The following is a 21,989-nucleotide window of genomic DNA, read 5'->3' as shown; positions in this document are numbered from 1 at the left end:
TGCACGAAACTTGAAATTGTGCTGTAATTGCGCGCATCAGTTTACATTTGTCTGTCTGGTCCAGCCTCAGGCACTAGAAGCCTTGGTCACTTTTTCTTTCATATGTGTAATTTATTTCGGTTTTAATCTATATATATAGTGGGGTGACTACTTTAAGATAGCACAAGTTGAAATATTTTCAATAGATTTTTTGACTTGTGTTAATTTGATTTGTCTTTTCTTTAGTTTGCGCGTCTTTGGCGGCCAAAGGGGCTTCTGAATCTTCTGTTACAATACTTAATATCAATGTTAATGGATAGTCTGTCACCTGTCCCACGGCCGGGTTGAACAGCGAGAAGTTGTAGTCGTACGTCAGCTCCTCTCCCGGTTCGATGTCCCGTAGCGCGAACAGCGCCATTCTGAACGTGCCTGTCAACCGCAATCAGATACATTAAAATCGGCAGCGAAATTGTAATAATACAGTCAAGAATGATTTTTTACAACCTCATCATTTTGATGCCAAGATCATATGTTGTATGCATTTGGCATCCTTCGTCAAAACTTAACAGAACACCAAGATTGTCAAGTACATTTCCTGATCTTCTACAAAAATCTGTCCACAGACGACTCGGGTACCAATAATCGAATAATGACTTTACCACTCACTTGTCTTAAAGCAATACAAGTAAATGCCGCTGCTTTGGTCTGGAGATAAAGAGAGAGAAACTGGTACTGATGAATATGAACGCATGCTGCACCAGCATCTGCTGAGTGCGGCACAAGTTAATTAGTTCTCCTTCGCCCATATGCATAATGTTTATAATATATTATTTGTATGTATATTTGTATTTATATTTGTGTATAAGTATACGTGTAATGATATGAATGTATTATTTATGTATTATATTGATTGTATGTAAATTGCTATACTTGTCAATAGTTGTCATGCTTTCTAAATTTATTTTTCTCACTGCACCCACATTCGCGAATTTCTGTTTGGCCCTATGGTTGACTGGTAGAGAATGCCTCAAGGCATTAAGTCCGCCATTTGTACTTTTTTTTCCAATTGTGCAATAAAGTTTAAATAAATAAATAAATAAATAAATATCCATATTATCGGAAACAAGTATTGAAGAAGACATTTTGACTGACCGTTGGCGGTCCACTTCTGTCTGTGTTGAAGCGATGACCACCTGCTCCAGCAGGCAGTAGCGTCGTGACTCGTGACTCACCGTTAGCGGTACACTACTGCAGCCCGCTCTAACAGTGTGCCAGCTGACACGACTGGCTGGTCGTTCGCATACACACAGACATGCGAAATGATGCGCGTGTATTGCGCATTAGTTCTATAGGAGCGTCTAACTACACGTGTCTGCGGTAGGGTTGCAAATAGAAAAAAAATCAAATGATTTTTTTTCAGAATTATAAAAAAACATGAAAAAAAGCCGAGCACCATTGTTTTTTTCTAAATATGTTTTTTTTAGATGAACAAATATTTGTGACAATCCATAAGAAAAGGGCCCTTATGGCGGTTTCTAGTTACGGAGATATCGACGTTTTTGTAAAATCGTTCGAAATTATCGATTTTTGAATTTATGCAAAATAGTAAAATATACGAATAGACGTGCAATTGTAGCTTGGTTTCAGTAGTGTACGTTAAGGATTTCTATATTAAAATTCAGCTCAAAGTTTAGTAGAAAAGGGCCCTTATGCCAGAGCGCGTTCGAAAATATGAAAACTGTTGTTAAAAAATGTTGTAATTACTTACAACTTTTGTTTATAAGTTAGTTTATGTTATATAGGTACGATTCAATGAAGTACTTTGATACCTAATTTAAAAATTACCCGATTTAGGTACCTAGTCGTCACTTTAAAATAAAAAAGTTTATTCTTACCGTAAACTGCTGCAACATTGCCTCGTGGCTTCAACTTAAGGAAACAAACACTTTATTTATAAATGCAATTATAGGCACAGTTGATGCCACGTGGCAATGTTGCAGCAGTTGACGGTACGTAGTTTATGAATGGTCCCTTATTGGTGACATTATCGGTGGTAAGATGTGTTTTCTTCCGATATACTAAGTGTCTTAAATAATTAAAAAACAAATATTAAGAATTACAAATCGATCTGGTAGGTACTGTGTGAATTAATAATTATAATAAACGTTTTATGAGAATTACTGATTAATGATCAAGATTTTAAGTTTACTTCATATAACATTTTTTCTTTGGTATTCTGTTATAATACAAGATAAGTAACTAAAATAATAAAATACATTAGCAATGAGTAATTTTTATCTGTGATGGTCATAAGGGCCCTTTTCCCAAATGTATGGGAGTCAATAATTTGTGATTTTTATGTAACTTTAAAAATTTATAAATAAAAAAATAAGACATGCAGAATAATTCTGACACTTTAGTTATAAATGTGTAGACTGATTAAATATAATTTAGAAGTCTCTATACGAAAATTATTATTATTATAGGAGCAGATGTTAAATATTCTAATTGTGATATTCTGATTAAAATATACATATTGGGATTTTATTTCTATCCTTAAATGTAAGTTGAAACATATATAACTACGTACTATAGTTCAGATAGCAACATATTAGAAGAAAAGCCAAAAAAATATGTTTTCCTAATTTTTTTCTTATAAGCGACTTGCCCTAATCAAAGCTCGATTTTTCATGATCTGGAAGTCGATGAAACACAATCACAACTGATTCTCAAAGAAATGTACCTTGAGATTGTGATGTATGTGGGTACTAGCCAACAATATATGTATGTATGTAACATATAGGTGGGTAGAAATAGATTCCTTTGTCTCGATTAAATATCCTAGCGAACGGACGTGTCTTATTCCTGAACCTGCAACCCTTAGTCGATATCAACCCCTAGGCATACCTATTTCTCAGTGGCGACGAGTTATCGGACCTTTGGTGTGCGTGTGCTGTGCGCGTTGTGAAAAAAAAAAAGACAACAATGTCAATCGGCAAGATAGGCGAGTTTAAGATCGCGTCGGACAATTGGCGATTATATGTAGAACGGCTTGAACAGTATTTCTTGTGTAACAACATTAAAACTGAGTTGCAAGTGCCTACTTTAGTGACCGTGATTGGTGCCGAGTGTTATGAACTCTTAGTAAACTTGTGTACGCCAGATAAACCTACTTCAAAGACTTTCACCGAATTGACCACCATTTTAGAAAAACATTTGCAACCTAAACCCAGTGTACTGGCAGAACGTTATAAATTTAGACATAGAAAGCAGGGAGATAGCGAATCGATGTCTAATTACGTGGCAGTTTTAAAAAGAATGTCTAAGACGTGTGACTTTGGAACGTGGCTAGAAGATAGTTTGAGGGATCAGTTTGTATGCGGAATTCACAGCGAGACCGTTCGGCAGAGGCTTTTTGCTGAGGATAAGCTAGACTTCGCAAAGGCTTTTAATCTGGCAGTTAGTATGGAAGCAGCCGAGAAGGACGCCGCGATGGTTGATGGGTCGCGAAAGCCTGCTAGCGACGGGACAAGCACGGTGGCGTCGTGTCAAGCGATAGCGGCGAGTACGTCACGGCGCAGGAAGGACGGCGCGCGGGGACCATGGCAACCGCGGGGCGCAGAGCGAGGCGCCAGCGCAGGCCGGGGCGGCCGCGTCAGCGGTTGGCAGGCGGGGACGGCGGCGTCGGTGGGGAAACGGCGTGACGCACACTGTAACGCTTGCGGCGGGACACACGGCACGGAAACCTGTCGGTTCGCGCGTTATGTGTGCAAAGTATGCAACAAGCAGGGCCACTTGCAGCGAGTGTGTCCGTTAATGGTGGATACTCACAGCATGGAGGTGAAGAACATGGTCCGGCAGAGTGAAACATATAATGAGGACAGTGACATGAGTGACGAGGTAATTATTATATATGTTAATAACATTAGAGCCGCGGATTACAAACCTATTTTTATGAAAATAAATGTGCAGGGCATTGACCTTGAGATGGAATGTGATACAGGTAGTGCAATATCTTGCATCAGCAAAAAAGTGTACGAGCAATTGTTTCCGCAGTTAAGGCTATATGATAGTAATGTAAGATTACGTTATTATACAGGAGAGCTTGTGAAACCGGTGGGTGTAGTAAAGCCGCTTGTAAAATATAAAGATAGACATAAATATTTGGAGATGTTTGTAATTGAAAACGCCAAATCGGTTTTGATAGGTAGGCAATGGTTGGCGGAATTAAATGTGTCAATACCTACGCCATGCAAACCTTGCGATGTTAATAGTACAGAGATAAATGAAAATGAGTTTAACTTGGCGGATTTCAGTTCCAGATTTTGTGACGTGTTCGCGGATGGTTTGGGGCGGTTCACCGGCGGTCGCGTGAGCATCCACCTGCGGGAGGGCGCGCGGCCGGTGTTCCTGCGCGCGCGGCCGCTGGCGTACGCGCTGCGCGCGCCGGTGGAGCGCGCGCTGGACCAGCTGGTGCGCGACGGCGTGCTCACCCCCGTCGACCGCTCCGACTGGGCGACTCCCATCGTCCCGGTAGTGAAGAAGGACGGTAATGTTAGAATTTGTGCTGATTATAAATTGACGTTAAATAGAATGCTAGAAGTCGACCGATATCCGTTACCTAGGGTAGAGGATTTGTTAGCACGCTTGTACGGGGGAAAGCGGTTTAGCAAAATCGACTTATCCCAGGCTTACGCACAATTTGAGCTGGACGATTCTCGAAAATATACTGTGATTAACACTCATAAGGGGTTATTCAGATATAACCGGCTAGTATATGGGCTGTCTTCGAGCCCAGGAATATTTCAGAGGCGTTTAGAGCAAATGTTTGCGGACTTGCCCCACGTAGGGGTATTCCTTGACGATGTGATTATCACGGGTAGTGATACGGAATCGCATATTGATAATTTAGTTAAAGTGTTTGAGCGGTTGCAAGCATACGGGTTGCGCGTCAAAAAAGAGAAATGTGCATTTTTCGCTAAATCGATTAATTATCTAGGGCACGTAATAAGTGAAGACGGCATACATACTTGCCCGGAAAAAGTTAAAGCCATCGAGGCCGCGCCGGCGCCGCGTAACGTATCGGAGTTAAGGGCGTTTATAGGCATGGTAATGTATTACGCGAAATTCGTCGGTAATGTTAGTAGTATAATGGCGCCATTATATAATTTATTAAAAAGCGGAGTTAGGTTCTTGTGGGATAAAGAGTGTCAGGCAGCTTTTGATGAAATCAAGAGGGCACTCGGATCGAGTCAAGTGCTAACACACTACTCAGAAGAATTGCCACTGGTGCTCACATGTGACGCGTCTGGAGTAGGGGTCGCTGCGGTGATATCGCATGTCACAGAGCACGGAGAGCGGCCCGTGGCCTACGCCTCGCGTACCCTTACAGCGGCGGAGCGCGCGTACGCGCAAATAGACCGGGAGGCGCTAGCTATCATATACGGAATTCGTAAGTTTCACCAATACCTGTACGGACGTAAATTCATATTACGAACTGATCACAAGCCCCTGACGTACATTTTTGGAGATAAAGTCGGAATTCCGGTAATGGCAGCTTCTCGCATTCAACGATGGGCGGTGCTCTTGTCGGGGTACGACTATCAAATTGAATATGTCGCATCGAAAAAGAATTGTGCGGACGCGCTCTCAAGATTGCCGCAGACGGGAGAGAGGGCATCGGGCGGTCATGAAGAAGTTACGTACATAAATTTCGTCGAGAGCTTCCTTCCGGTAACTAATAATGATGTACGGGTCGCGGCAGCGAAAGATAGAGTAGTGAGTAGGGTAATCGGGTACGCGCAATCGGGGTGGCCGTCAAGTTGTCCAGACAAGGAGCTGGAGCCGTACTTTACAAGACGGCACGAGTTATATGTTGACCGTGGGTGTTTGATGTGGGGATATCGTATGACCATTCCTAATTCATTGCGTGAAAAAATACTGAAACAGTTGCATATCAGTCATATGGGTATCATTAAAATGAAATCACTGGCGCGAAGTTACGTGTGGTGGCCCAACATAGACGCGGATGTTGAGGCGTTAAGTAGGGGTTGCGAGACTTGTGCGTTGGAGGCCGTCGCACCACCACGGGCCACGCCGAGTCCATGGATCTACGCTACGCGGCCTTGGACCCGGATTCACGTAGATTTCCTACAATATAAAGGCAAGACTTACTTGATTCTTATCGACTCGAGCTCCAAATGGGTTGAGGCGTTTGAAATGTCACGCACAAACTCGTCCGCTGTAATTAAGGAACTAAGGGCGACATTCGCTCGCTTTGGTTTGCCGTCGGTCGTGGTTTCAGATCAAGGACCCCCCTTTACAAGTACAGAATTCAAACAATTCTTGACCCAGAATGGCATTGAACAAGCTTTTTCACCTGTGTACCATCCGGCGTCCAACGGGGCCGTGGAACAAGCCGTGAAGCTGTGTAAACGGGCCATAAAGAAAGCGTTTAGGGACGGGGTAGATGTAGACATAGCGTTACAAACTTACCTTCTAGCTTACAGGAATAGCGTACATAGTACCACAGGTGAAACTCCAGCAATGCTTTTACAAAAACGAAATTTACGATCAAGGTTAGACTTATTACGTAGCGAGAGCGGGTTGGAAGACCGGGTACGTGACGCGCAACGCCGCCAGGTCCAGGCCGCGAAGAGCGCCATCCCGGAGCGGAACTTGGCAACCGGTGATACTGTTTGGGCGCGAAATTATACCGGTGCCGATAAATGGATCAAGGGTACAGTAGTAGGCAAGGAAGGGTCACGTAGGTATACCCTAGACAACGGAGACGGGCGACTTCTAGTTAGACATGTAGATCAAATAAGGCGCAGATCAGCTCTATCTAGCATTCCGTGTCCTTCGGAGCAGGAGGCCGACGGTGATGAGCAAGCTGATGGCCAATTAGAGACTCCCGAGGTGCATGCTGGTGGTTCGACGGACCTGGGTGAGGTGGGGGCCGAGACAGTAAGGGGGGAGGAAGTACCTGGTAAAACACCAGATGAAGTCGTTACGGCTAATCCTTCCCCACGCCCTCAGCCACCAGCGCGATCGCCGGTGGCGCTTAGGCCATTGCCAAGTCGTAGGCATAGATTAGAAATAGATTAAGTATAATTACATTAAGATATTTTCTTTATTAGTTATATCATACTATGGTGTATAGGCACTCATAATTAAGTGGGGAGGTGTGATGTATGTGGGTACTAGCCAACAATATATGTATGTATGTAACATATAGGTGGGTAGAAATAGATTCCTTTGTCTCGATTAAATATCCTAGCGAACGGACGTGTCTTATTCCTGAACCTGCAACCCTTAGTCGATATCAACCCCTAGGCATACCTATTTCTCAGAGATACACAATCAATCGTCATCTATGTAACTTCCAATGGGAACACCCTTAAAGTGAGTTTCAAACTTCTTTTCACGTTTTCTCAAAAGTGCAATACTTAGCATGTGTATGCTTGATGATTTTTAAAAAAAAAAGTACGTGGCCTAGGGCCATGATTTTTTTTGTATTAGATAGCTTATTTAATGCAGATTTAGGATCTGTGCCTAACTCAATACCTGCCATAAGGGCCTTTCTGTGATGGATTGTCACATTTAGACAATAACGGTTTTTCGTGAGTTGTATCGTGTTACAATAACGTACAGTTTAATTCAATTAACATTCAGTAAACAAACGTTTATCGGGGAATCCCCGATGCGGCGTGCATCGTGGAGAGGCGGTGGTGTTGCCAACACTAAATAGTGATAACTACCAACTACAGATTTCGTAAATGTTACTTTTATAAGACCGGAAATTAAAGTTATTTGATTAAATTCGTTTAAATTCGTATTCATCGTCATTAAGTCTAAAAAACCAAAGTATTAACTGCTTTGCAATTTTGAGATTTCGTACTTTAGAAAAAAAAAATATACTCCAGAAAAAACTGTTTTCTTTTCACGGTTTTTTTTTCATGTTTTTTTTTCAAGCCAGAAAAAAAACCGTTTTTTTGCAACCCTAATCTGCGGGTTGAAGACCTCGTGACACTGTAGAAGTCAGTAGATTGTGGCAGTAGTGTCCCGTGACTCACCGTTGGCGGTCCACTTCTGCATCTCGCAGTTCGGCCGGCAGGAGTGGTTGACGAAGCGGCCGTCGCCGCCCATGCGGTGGCCGTCGATGACGAGCCCGCCGTCCAGGTGCAAGCAGTAGTGGTGCGTGTCGCGGGCGTAGCGGGTCGCCATGCGCTCCTGGTAGAAACAATATTACGTTAAGACAGGAATAGACTGCGATTTGATGTTTTATAGTGGATAATGATGTAGTCGAATTCACATAAAACACGTACGATTTTTTTTTATATCAGTGCCGGATCTAGATTTTTTATGAGGGGTTCTTTTTTTTCGAATTTGGCATGTGCCCCGCCTAGCCCCTCTCTAGATCCGGGCCTGACTAAATGAGAATCAGAACACAAGTTAAAAACGTAAACTGACGACCCCAAACCATCCGTCGTCTTTTGTATTTACAATATACGCCAAAGTTCTCTTAGGACCCACTAGACATTAAAAGTCGTGCATACCTCGAACTCCTCGCCGACGTACTCCCGTAAGTCCCCAGAGACGATGGGCTGCTTGCAGCGCACTCCCCAGCCCTTGCTCTCCGTCATGAATCGCTCTAAGGCACCAGCCCATTCGTGCCTCCGAATTAGCTGGTTCTTTCAGAGATTTATTTGCCTTTCATAAGACTTTCTCTTAGGCCCCAAGATTAGAAATATAGGTAGTACCTTGAACTCCTTATCGGACACGACTTCGCCGACGTACTCTAGTATGAAGTCGCCAGAAGCGATGGGTTGCTTGCAGCGCACGCCCCAGCCCTTGCTCTCCGTCATGAAGCGTTCCAAAGCGCCGGCCCATTCGTGCCGTTGAATTCGCTGGTTCTTGCACAGGTCCCTGCAATCACAGTTTCAAACAAAAATTGAGATAAATGTACTCGACGGTCTCACAACTAAGGCTTTCAGCATATGGAGCGGTCGTTTGTGAGTAATGACGACAGGAATCTCCTACGCTACGCTAGGACGACACCTAGCGCGCGGACTTGTTTGACTTGCCATTAATCTAATGTAGTACCTAGGTACTGGTTAGAGCCGGTAAGCCATTTTAAACCTTGTGCTGTGATTTGAACGGCTGTGACAATATATTCGAGTGTTACGAATATTATTTGTGATTAGAACTCACCCCGTGTGGTGACGGGTTAAGAATTTCACCACCCCCTTTCTTCCCGTGGGTGTCGTAGAAGGCGACTGTGGGATATGGGTTAAATTGTGGCGTAGGCAAGAGGCTGGCAACCTGTCACTGCAATGTCACAATTTCGTTTTCTGTCAACCCCTTATTTGCCAAGAGTGGCACTGAAACTTGAGTAGTTTCATGTGCTCTGCCTACCCCTTCATGGGATACAGGCGTGATTGTATGTATGTATGTAGAACTCACCCGCAAGGGCACAGCTGCGGTGAACATTCAGCGTAAACAAGCCGGTTGATGCAGTCCTCATTGCAGCGCGAGGCCGGTGCGCAGTTGCAAGCCACGCTCTCGCACTCTTCCGCTGACGGCTTCACATCGTAGTAAACATCTGCAACAACATTTCAGGTTATATTTAGGCCCGTAGAAGAGGTATATTCAACACCAGCTGCTGCACCAATAGACACGGCGAAGCGAGGTCTAGACACCTCGATATCAGCGTACATCGATTTATAGCGTGTGGTCGAACTTAGAACAAAACAAGCGGCTCTTAAGTCGCTATCACTACATGAACTAGGCGTGCTGAAACGAACTGTCAGCGCCGAGCAAATGCGTCCAAGATTTTGAATTTGGAACGAAAATAAATAAATAAATAAAATAAATAAATATTGGGGGACACCTTACACAGATCAACTTAGCCCCAAACTAAGCAAAGCTTGTACTATGGGTGCTAAGCGACGATATACATACTTAAATAGATAAATACATACTTATATACATAGAAAACATCCATGACCCAGGAACAAATATCTGTGCTCACCACACAAATAAATGCCCTTACCGGGATTCGAACCTGGGACCGCGGCTCAGCAGGCAGGGTCACTACCGACTGAGCCAGACCGGTCGGAATAATTAGACAATGTTCCAAGTTGAACTGATGAGTCTAAAAGTAAACCTTCCTGTGGAATTAAGTTCCACCCTTGTATATTTATTTACCACTTGGAACTAAACGTGTATTCACTTTTGTGGATCTTCTTGTAGTTGCACGAAGGCACTGGCTAGTTATAGTGGTGCTGCCACCACATGTCACAAGGTAACGCGTAGGGTTGTGCACAGCGTCGCATAAAGCGCTCGCAATAAGGAACTTGACTGTACTTAAAATAAAATATTTTATACCATGCACGAAATAAAGCATCACGTAAATATAAGAAAAACATGGATAGAAGTTATTTTTAAATCCAATGTCTATTTAATAAGTCTGGTAGACATATATTAACCCTTAAATGCATGACCTTGACAAAGATTTATTCAAATTTAAATTTTGTCACGCTGTCAATAGAGTCAAAAATGCATGTATATATACATCACTATGCATTTAAAGGTTAAGTAACTGAGTTGACCGTGACGTCACTCAATTCGATTTCATATTAATTCCATATTAGCAAGACGTTGAAATTCGTTTTGACAGTTCTTAAAAAGAAGCTGCTTTGACTAGGAGGCAAGTAGCCTATATTGTGACAGTACAGGGTACGTAACTACGTAGCCGAATGGCACAAACGCTCACGAAACGAAAGGCTCGTAGATATCTATCTCTATCGCTCTTGCGTATTGGTGCGATAGAGCCAGACTACCTTTCGCGGCGTTTCGTTTTCGTTTCGCGTCGTAGAAATGCCATTCGGCTACGGGGCCACGTGTCTTAGCTATTGTCTTCTTTTTCTGCTATGGCTTGTAACATGTACTCACTTGTGCGGATCTTCTTGTAGTTCCACGAAGGCACTGGCTGGTTGTAGTGGTGTTGCCACCAGATGTCATAAGGCAACGCGTAGGGTTGTGCACGGCGTCGGACCCAGCGTTCGCAGTAGGGAGGCGGAGCGAGCAATCCGGAAGGTATTACTGCCCCGGCTGTAGTTACGACCTTGGTCTTGCCCGATGGCTTGTTACTAAAAAAAAAATAAAAAGACACTTTAAAAAATATTTTCCTTTCTTTATATTTGAAGTTACAAAAAAGGAGTATCTTAAGTACTAATTAGTGCAAATACTTCAACATTTAGAGTGATATTTAAGTCGTTGTCGCACATTAAGAGGGGGTCGTACGAAATCCTCGAAAAGTGCATTCGGCGTTTAACAAATGCTGCTCACATTTCTAAATTAAATGAAATAAAATAAATGTAGTTATTATCTTAAAGAGTGTGTCTACAACTTTTGACTATTCACAATCTCCAATTATTAACGGTGTAATAACTAAACCCACACAAAGTTGACCTAAAATGAGAAAAACGTATGTCGCCGTTTAGTAAACTTTGTTAAAAAAATTCAATACCCTAGTTATAACATTATGTGATTCTGAAAGCCAGATAAATGGACTACAAGTTTTGAGGTTTTTTATATTTTTCCTCTCAAAGGCAACAAAGAAATTTTACCTTAAATTTAAACTATCGTAAAATTTCCATACATTCGCCATTGCTGTCAGAATTCTCCTTTCGATTAGATGCCGTGAGCGGCTCATCGGAGGCAGACGTGTCGCCGGTCGCTCCGCGTTGACAATTAAATTTGACAAATATTTAGACAGAAAATAGTGTACGTACACGAAAAACCATACCAGTGTAAAACTGTGCTCAAAATAAATAGGGTAAGTCGATAATGTCAGGTGGAGATCCAATCTCATTTAAAGTGCAAAAGTGCATGGCTTGTGCATCAAAAATAAATAAAAATATATCACATTATTAAAGAAAATAACGAACACAACCGAATGAGTATAAATGATTTCATTCTAGTTCGGTTAAATTGAAAAGAGTTTCATGTTTTCTTTTACTCATTGGAATAAATTTTCATTACGCTGGTATTAACAGTACGTCATTTTAAAAACATATAATGACAGCACCTACGTCAAATTCTGTCAACCAGGTTGTATGTAAACAATTATAATTTAATTTATTTTTACATATTTAGATACTTATTAATCGATTCTTACTTAGAATAGAAGAAAGGTAAATGCGGGCGGGTATATAAGTACCTATTTATTAAATACAATATTCCGTATGGTGTGCTTCTGGTTCAAATTTTTATATAAAAAATGTTTCAATTTCATTAAAGATTACCCTGTGCATACCACGAACACGTAAGTAACCGTAAGTTCATCGTTGTTTAGAAAGTAACGCTCGTTTTGAATGGCACTTCTCCATTCAACTAGACCAGATGTTCAAGGAACAGTCACCAGCATACGTATATGACTATGATCGGCCGCGACAACATATCCGATTCTCTATAGGGGCCATAAGTATATGACGACATATTCCCGGCAAAAAATTGTGATGCTTCGTGACCGGCAAAAACATAGTCTCTCTTTCTAGCGTCTCGCGAGCGTAGCGTCGGGCCAACTGTATGGAAAAAGACGCCGCGTCGCGTCGGCGCGGCTTAGCCATACAGGTGGCCCGACGCTACGATCGCGAGACGGTAGATGTGGGAGGGTCCTTATTCGTATAAATATCTGATCGGGTCGCTTAAAAATATTTGTTTCCTTATAAAAATCTAAATTACACTCTCACTCGCATAATTATCTATCCATTGTTAAAGCAAATATATATCTTACGGGCTAGAAATCATTAATATGTAATTAAAGTGCAATAACAAACCCTACCTTAGTTGCCTTAGAGCGGTAAATTGTATGAGGTGATTTGACATCTCACGAAACACGTGCATTGTCATTGCATATGTCTGTCTCATCTGTTCTTAAACTATGACAACTAAACTTATTACTGTAGCAGAGTGTGTATCCGCCTTAAGACGTGGTGTGTAACGCGCCCTTAAGAATCTCTAGCTGTCAATTATGACATCTTACCCCGCCTCTTGGATCTAGACCGTCATACAGATAACATGTCACTCCTCACGAAATGTATTAATTATAATTAAAATAAGTTAGTTTTCCAATTAATAAACACATCGTTGAAGACCTCATCAATTGTTTTATTGAAGAACATTACATGGCGCAGTCGGAGAAGAACAATTACGAAGATTAAATTCGATTAAGATCGAAGTCACATGGCGGACACCGGCCTGTACGAATACGAAAATATTAAGGTACGAAACTAAAAATGTCAGACGACGAAGATAACGAAAAGAAAACTACGAAAATGGACGCAGCCGAGGTAGACAGCATGACATGCGCGGTGGAATATAAAATGCCGCAGGGCCTTAACCTCGATGACATCAGCAATTGTTGGCCACAATGGTTAAGGTTTAAACAATCTTTCCGCATATTTCTACTCGCTGCGGGCTTCGAAAGACTGACAGAAACGAGAAAAGCGGCTATACTCCTCAATTGCATCGGGCAACAAGCGCAAGAACTGTATTTTAATGTATTGCAAACAGAAGAGAAAACGAAGCTAGAAGAAATAATACTATTATTTGACGAACATTTTAAGCCAAAACAAAACGAAGTTATTAATAGCTACAATTTCAACAAACGGGACCAAGAAGAAGGAGAAACGTTTGATGCATTTTACACAGCCATCAGGAAAATTGCTGAAAATTGTAACTACAAAGAAAAGGACAGGATGCTGCGAGACAGAATAGTCATCGGAATCAGGGACCAACGGACTCAGCAGAAGCTGCTCGAAGTAAAAGAACTGACCATGGAAAAGGCGGTAGACATATGCCGCTCTGCTGAACTCTCCAGAGAACACATGAAGACACTGAAGAACCCGGAGGTGCATGCAGTACAGGCGAAGTACACAGTGCACCGGTCTTCGGATAACAAAGATAAGTATTCTGATACTAACAATAATAGGACTTTCAATAATACTAATCAGTACAGCAAAAATTTTTACCTATGTAGAAAATGTAAGACTGAGCATGGACCTAGGAATTGCCCAGCTTTCGGAAAAATGTGCTCAAAATGTAAGAAATTTAACCATTTCAGTGTAGGGTGCCATATGCCTAACAAACAAGTTCATGAAATGAACACAAATGACACAAATACTAATAATAAAATACATGAATTATGACTAGTATATTCCATTGATTTTTCCAAGAATGAGTGGACGGAGAAATTAAGAGTTGAAAATAAAAGGGTATCATTTAAATGTGATACAGGTGCAGGCATTAATGTCCTGTCATTAAGGGATCTCAAATTAATTGTCAATGATGATATTCAAAACAGGTTGTCTGAGACAAGGTCAGTTATTGAGGTCTACAATGGTGGCAAAATCTTCCCACTGGGCACCATTACTTTAAAGACATATTCTAAAAATGATGAAAAAAGTTTTGATGTTGAATTTGTAATTATTAAAGAAAATTTCCGTCCTATCTTGGGTTTCAAGTCCCTGGTAACAGTAGGATTATTAAAAATACAAGAAATTAATACTGTGACGAATGGAGCCGTGTGCTCAAACAAAGATAATATTGTTAATATGAATGGTGAATTATTCCAGGGTGTCGGGGAGTTTAAGGAGCCATTGGAGTTGCGAATTCAGCCAGGAGTCCAGCCAGTAGTTCGGCCCCCGCGACGAGTGCCGCAGGCATTGATGGGCCGCCTTGCTGAGAAACTGAAGACGCTGGTGGAACACAAAGTAATAGCTGAAGTCGCACACCCTAGGAGTTTCGTAAGCAACCTTGTTATTGTTGAAAAGAAAGATGGCTCGCTTAGGATTTGTCTCGACCCCAAAGATCTAAATAAAGTTTTAATAAGAGAACATCGCTTGATACCAACATTAGATGAAATAGTTTCAAAATTGTGTAACAAAAAATACTTTTCAGTTTTAGACTTATCAGATGGGTTCTATAATATTAAATTATCTGAAAATTCCAGCGATTTGTGCACTTTTAACAGCCCATTTGGTTGTTATAAATTTCTAAGGTGTCCTTTTGGCATCTCGGTAGCCCCGGAGGTCTTTCAAAGGTACAGTGAAACTGCCTTTGGTGACATCCCAGGTGTAATTGTGTACTGTGACGATTTATTAATATGTGGTGTCACAGAGGAAGAGCATGATGCAATACTGAACAAAGTGTTTGAAAGGGCCAAGGAACACAATGTTCGTTTCAATAAAAAGAAATTTCAGTACAAATTAAAAGAAGTAAGATACTTTGGACACATTTTTTCCGAGGAAGGCATGAAAATTGATCCGGAAAGGATTCTTGCCATTACTAATATGAAGAGCCCCTCCAATAAAAAAGAGTTGCAAATATTCCTCGGAATGGTTAATTATCTAAGAAAGTTTATTTCGAATTTGGCTAGTATTGCATCACCGCTCCAGTTATTGTTAAAAAAAGATGTGACCTGGTTATGGACGGACATTCATGAAGATGTTTTCAAAAATATTAAAAATAAATTAACAGAAGCTCCTACTTTACAAAATTTTAATCATAAAATACCTATAGTAATACAGTGTGATGCGTCTAAGGATGGTTTGGGATGTTGCCTTATGCAAGAGGGAAAGCCAGTGGCTTATGCATCAAGGAGCTTAACTCCGTCTGAACAAAATTTTTCTCAAATCGAAAAAGAATTGCTTAGTGTGTGCTGGTCCACTCAAAAATATCACTACTACATATATGGACAAAAATGTACAATATTAAATGACCATAAACCACTTGAGTCCTTGCTTAAAAAACATATTCATGAAGTACCGTCCCCTAGGCTCCAACGAATGAAGTTAAGATTACTAAGATACAACATAGAATATAAATATTTGAAAGGTAAATACATGTACATAGCAGATTTATTATCTCGTGCATATATTAAGTGTGATAACTCAGACGATCCATATATTAATGAAATGGTTCACTGCGTAGGGCTCGCGAGTCACTTGCAGTGTACTACGGAGCAAAAACAAGAATTAATTACTGAAACGAATAATGATATTGAATTATCCAAATTAATTGAATATACTAAGAATGGATGGCCCGACAAAAAGCATGTGTCAGATAATTTGCAATATTACTTTAAATTAAGATCTGAAATAACAGTAGACGAAGGCATAGTGTTTTTAAATCATAGAATAATAATACCTAACACATTGCGTTTAAAATTTATGAAAATATTACATGAAGGGCACCTCGGCACAACTAAAATGAAACAAATTGCCAGGAATATGTACTATTGGCCAAAAATTGATGAACACTTGGATACATTTGTAAGAAGATGCTTTATATGTCAGACATATCAAAAAAATAATGTGAAAGAGCCCTTATTGCCTCATGAAGTACCTAAATTACCCTTTAAAAAAATAGCTACTGATATAATGGAATTCAAGAGTAAAAGTTATTTAATAATTTATGATTACTATTCTAAATGGTTAGATATTAAATTATTATCGAATAAAAGTGCCAAATGTATAATCAATAGCCTGACAGATGTTTTTTGTAATTGGGGCATCCCTAGCGAAGTAGTGTCAGACCATGTGCCATTTGACTCCAGAGAATGCCTGCAATTTGCTCGAGAGTGGGGCTTTACATTCACATATTCTAGCCCTAGATACGCTCAGTCAAACGGGTTCGCAGAGATGGGGGTACAGATTGCCAAGAGAATGTTATTAAAATGTCACGAAGATAAGTCTGACTTTAGGTTAGCGTTGTTACAGTACAGGGCATCACCCGTCTCGGGAACAAGTTTCTCCCCGAGTCAGCTGATGATGAATAGGAATATTAAAACTAAAGCTATTGTTAATCATAAATATTTAGAGCCAACGCTGAATAGTAATGTAGACTATCAATTCCAAAAGTCACTTAATAGAAACATTAAGTATTACAATAGTACGAGTAAATTTAAAAAGAGTTTTTATATGGGACAAGATGTGTGGTTTAAAAAAGAGCCTAATACTAATATATGGTTAAAAGGGAAGATTTGTAATTGTAACGGCTTTAGGTCTTACAATATTTTAGATATGAACAATGTGGAATACACACGAACATCATTTCATATTCGACCTCGTGTCGCGTAGCGCAGCTTTGTGTTCCACCGGAGTCTGTACTGTTGGCTGAAGGCGCAACATTCATGGTTATTTTTATTTTTAATGTAAAAGGGGGAGAAAAGTGATTCATATGTACTAGTAGTAGTAAGAAAATATAGTTAACGTTATTAATTTTAGAAAGTATATTACAATGTTGTGAAACAATTTATAAATATTACCATAGAGACTGAAAATAGTGAAAGTACAAATATATAGAAATAAAGTAATTCTGTTTAATTGTTTGAAGACTGATTTGTGTAGAGATGTTTAACTGTAGTATTAATAAGATAGAGCTAACTTTATTCATTTAGAAAGTATAACAGCAATTTTGTATAACGAATTATAAGTAATCATTCTGTTTCATTGTAAGATAAAGAAATTTCAATTTAAAAGGGGAAGGTGTAGCAGAGTGTGTATCCGCCTTAAGACGTGGTGTGTAACGCGCCCTTAAGAATCTCTAGCTGTCAATTATGACATCTTACCCCGCCTCTTGGATCTAGACCGTCATACAGATAACATGTCACTCCTCACGAAATGTATTAATTATAATTAAAATAAGTTAGTTTTCCAATTAATAAACACATCGTTGAAGACCTCATCAATTGTTTTATTGAAGAACATTACAATTACAGTTATTACAAATCTGATATCAGAAGCCTTTTTACAAGCTTTTATTCAACTTGCCTTGTTAGTTTGTGTCAAAACGTAGAAGCTAAATTTGACCCACTTTCCGGTTTCCGATTGAGCTGAAATTTTGCACACATATGTAAATCATGTGACAATACAATATTATGGTATCATGGAGGTGATCTGATGATGGAGCAGAAAGGTGGTCAGAGGAACTCTGTTATGAAACGTCGTATCCCCATTGAGTAAGGGGTTTTTAGAAACATCTCGGAGAGCAATAGATGATTGTTGAAAGAAAGGTACAGTCGGCTAAGGTAAAGCTTGTGCCAAAAATGAAATTTTTGCAAAAAAAAAAATATTATAAATTGGGAGGTGTAATTTTTTATTATCTCTGCATTTCATTGAGAAGAAAAACCGGCCAAGAGCGCGTCGGGTCACGGTCAGTGTAGGGTTCCGTAGTTCCAGGGAAAATAATATATTTAGGGGCATGAAAATGTCTGTCAAAGTTGGCATTTAAATTTATTGTATTATTTACTCATTTTAACTTTATTTTTGTGTGAAATTTTGCTCAGAATTTGTTCGTTATCCTTTTGAATGTAGTGTATACCTACACTTCTAAAGTTTATGTTCCATACATACTTACTACAATTTTCTTTTCATTGACAGACGATTTCAATTTCAATTTTCAATTTCAATTTGATGGATAAATATCCGCGGCCTGAGGGGTGAATAGGATCAGGAATGGGGGGAATCGGGTCGCAAAGGGGGTGAATAGGTTTACGAAGGGGGAGATTAGGGTCGGAAGAGGGGTGAATTGGGATGTGTGGTCAATGGTTGTCAAATTGTATAAAAGATATATAACTTACCTAAAGTGATGTTTTTATGAATGACCTCTCTGTATATGGACGCAATTTATACGTCAATGTATTGCTTCGTAGTTAGACTAGATACAAGAAATCAACATTTAGAAATGTTAATTACACTTCTGTCAACCTCCACGTTTCACCCATGATTGCTATAATATAAATGGATTACTTTAAAATAAAAATCATAAGTATGAAACTATACAACTAGGGAAGAAATAAAATTATTTTATTGAATAATTTTTGATTTGTTCTTTTTCAAGTTTATATTTAATAATAAATTCTCAATTCGCTCAAAGGTTGAAAGAGACACCTTATAGGGATAAGTTCGCCTTTGTACACCATAACTATACTGTATTTATATGTCCTAACTTGTCTTATGTACAATAAAATGTTTACGTCCATACATACATAAATTGAAATAGATATCATACACGAAAGAAAAAACGACAAGGCCTACTGATGGCCGAGCCGGGAATCGAACCCGGGTCTTCAGCTTACGCAGCTAACGTCATTACCACTAGGCCACCCGCCCGCCGTGTGGTACCCAACGAAATTTCTCTAGTGTATGTTATCTCTGATAGGCACATTTTGACCACCTCGTATATGAATCTTATAAGGCCCATTTGCACCAACCACTTAACTCAGGGTTAGTGGGCTGTCAACTGTCAAATTCCATGTAAAATAGTGGGTTAACCCTCAGGTTAATCCTCCATCTTCGTTGGTGCAAGTGGCACTTAGAGGATTGCGGTATAGCGAGAGACATGGCGGGTTCGATTCCCGGCTCAGCCACCAGGGGGCCTTGTCGTTCTTACTTTCGTGCGTGATATCTATTTCAATGTATAAGCATGAAAACGGTTATGACTTTATTTTCAAATAAGTAATTTTTACTGATAAACTTTTTTTGGCATTTAATTTTGTAAGGTATGCTCCCAGCCGAAGATCAGCGCTGATGAAGAGGCACCAAAGAAAACACGTCCGTTCCATACAAGATTTATTAGCAGAGAGCGAAAATATAAACCTACCCACAATCAGTCGGTGCCTATAATTACTAAACTACCCACATATGTCACAAATTTATTTCAAAAAAACTTAATGTCATTATCAGTTTGCCGTTAATATTTGTGGGGTTTGAAATTGGACCAGAAGTGATATTAAAAATAAACTATACATTTATAACCTTTTGAATTTTGGAAGTCGGTTAAAAAATCTGGCCAAATGAGAATCTTTTTTCGCACAATTGTAAAACTAAATTATCTTTACTAGTTACCTCTAAAATACTAAATGAAATGACATCTATTGCGACTTAAGTAGTTTGCATAAATTAGTAACCCAATTCACCTACAGACGGCGCTGCACTTCGGTCTACTTAGTACATCGTTTTCTGAAGATTTTGGGTTCATGGGGTCGGAACGGGTATGAACTACCGTCATTTGTGCTGAATAGGACCAAAACCGACTTTTGAACGTCGATAGCACTTTTTTTATATGTTCCATGCTAATTTTTTACACAAAAAATCTTCCAGCGGTGTGAACTTCGGTTTGTCTTTGAAAATATGTAGTTTTATTTAGTAATTTTCGCTCACCCTAACGTTGGGGTGAATAGGGAAAAGTGCTAGGGTTGACCCTTTTGGACTATGAACAAAACCTGACTAACTAATATGTTATGAGTAGTCGGTTATGTATTAATAAAATAAATTTATCGAAATCTACACATATTATAACCTTAAACCAACCTTTATAAATGGTGCTCTGACGCAGTGAACAAGTAAGTATGGTCGTGGGCAGTGCGGATAACGTGTTAAAATATAAGCATAGTTTGCTGCTATTTTTCATGTATTAAATAACTTCTAAACTAACGTAGTGGTATTATTGTAAGTATTGAGTTTTGTATCATAAAGTCAAACTAGGCATTTATTACTAATGATTTACTCTGTGGGGTGCCTTTGATCACTTGCATGGGGTAACATTGACCATAATGACACATAATTGATTATTGTCTGATTATGTCACGGTACTTGTTGAGTTGAGGCAGATAATTTGATCTCTTCGTGTGATAAATATTGAAACAATTGCAAATAAAGTTGGTTTTTCGAAGAATTTTTAGGTAATTTTTATTTTTGATCAAAGTAACCCCAAAATAGCGTTAAAGAGTTGTAATATTTGACTGTGCGAACCGTTTTTTTATCTTTTCTTGAGATAAAATACTTTAAACATTAAATAAATGTCATATACAAAGAAAAAGTGACCAAGGCCTCCAAGTGTTTCTTGTTCATTGTCATTTATTTAATGTTTATAGTATAATAGTAGTGTTACTACTTAAAAATACAAATTAAAATATTTTCAAATGAGAATAATTTAATTTGTTCTAAGGTAAAATACTTTTGCAAGGGGTTACATTCGATTACCATTAAAAAAAAAACATAGGGTATCAAAGTAACCCCAATGTCAGTTTAAGTTTGATCTTATAGTTTTTTTTTTCTGCGTACATTATTTTGTTACTTTTCTAGATTTTTAACAGGAAAAGACTAAAAAAGTTGATGGTCCCATTTTTTTCTTTCTTTACATTTAATGGATAAAAATACCCATTAAATGTAGAAGCTAGCTATAGCTACCCATTACATGTAGAAGCTAGAGAAGTTTAAATTCCCAAATTGGTCAATGTAACCCCAGTTTACGGTAGACACCGTGAATCTATTCTAAAATTATCTATTCTAATAATTATCTATTCTAATAATTATCTTTTTATTTGAAAGAAAAATCGTTACGATACTAAAATATGCAATCTAAGATAAAAATGCTTTTCATATATAGTTACAAACTTAGTTCAGAATTTTTTATCGTACAACTTTTATTAAATTGGTCTACCTATCAAGTTCAAAATAATTTTCCTAGAAAGTCTTTATAAAGTCCTGCTTTTGAGATTTTTTCATATTTGAGAAAACAGCCCTTATTGCCTGAAATACGGCAGTGATATTGACATTGACATTTGCTTTTTCGTATTTTGACTGCACTGTTGTATTTTTTGCCATGCTAATTTGAACCTTATCTCTGAGCGATGTTTTTTAATTTTCAGTCACGTCACAGATGTTTATGACATAACATCTAGGTATTTAGCCATTTAAAAGAAACTACAAGGGACTTTACAGACGTGGCGACTGCAACTGGTACAGGGCCTAAGCTATAATTTAAAATTATATTGTGATTTTTATATGTTTTTTTGTGTTTTATTTATTACCAAGTATGAGTTTCAACATTTTCAACTCAAGAAACTGAAATTTAGAGAAGAGACTCGGAAATTGGGTAAGATAAAGAGTCTGATGCAGATGGCGATGGCGGTATTGGGATAAGATAAGATATGCGTC

General features: G+C 39.2%; 1 protein-coding gene across 1 annotated transcript in view; it reads right to left on the bottom strand.

Annotated features, from left to right (window-relative positions):
• LOC125233846 (histone-lysine N-methyltransferase ash1) overlaps positions 1 to 21,989 on the bottom strand; it is a 125,027-nt gene that overhangs the window by 23,178 nt on the left and 79,860 nt on the right. Inside the window, 5 exon segments of the mRNA XM_048139983.1 lie at positions 308 to 408; positions 8,055 to 8,211; positions 8,742 to 8,907; positions 9,445 to 9,583; positions 10,936 to 11,132. Coding sequence (XP_047995940.1) covers positions 308 to 408; positions 8,055 to 8,211; positions 8,742 to 8,907; positions 9,445 to 9,583; positions 10,936 to 11,132 — 760 coding nt within the window.

Source organism: Leguminivora glycinivorella, chromosome 15 (assembly GCF_023078275.1).
Source record: "Leguminivora glycinivorella isolate SPB_JAAS2020 chromosome 15, LegGlyc_1.1, whole genome shotgun sequence".
In the NCBI taxonomy this organism is placed as follows: Eukaryota; Metazoa; Arthropoda; class Insecta; order Lepidoptera; family Tortricidae; genus Leguminivora; species Leguminivora glycinivorella.
Note: the sequence above shows the minus strand (reverse complement) of the source record. Positions and strands in the feature narration are given on the sequence as shown.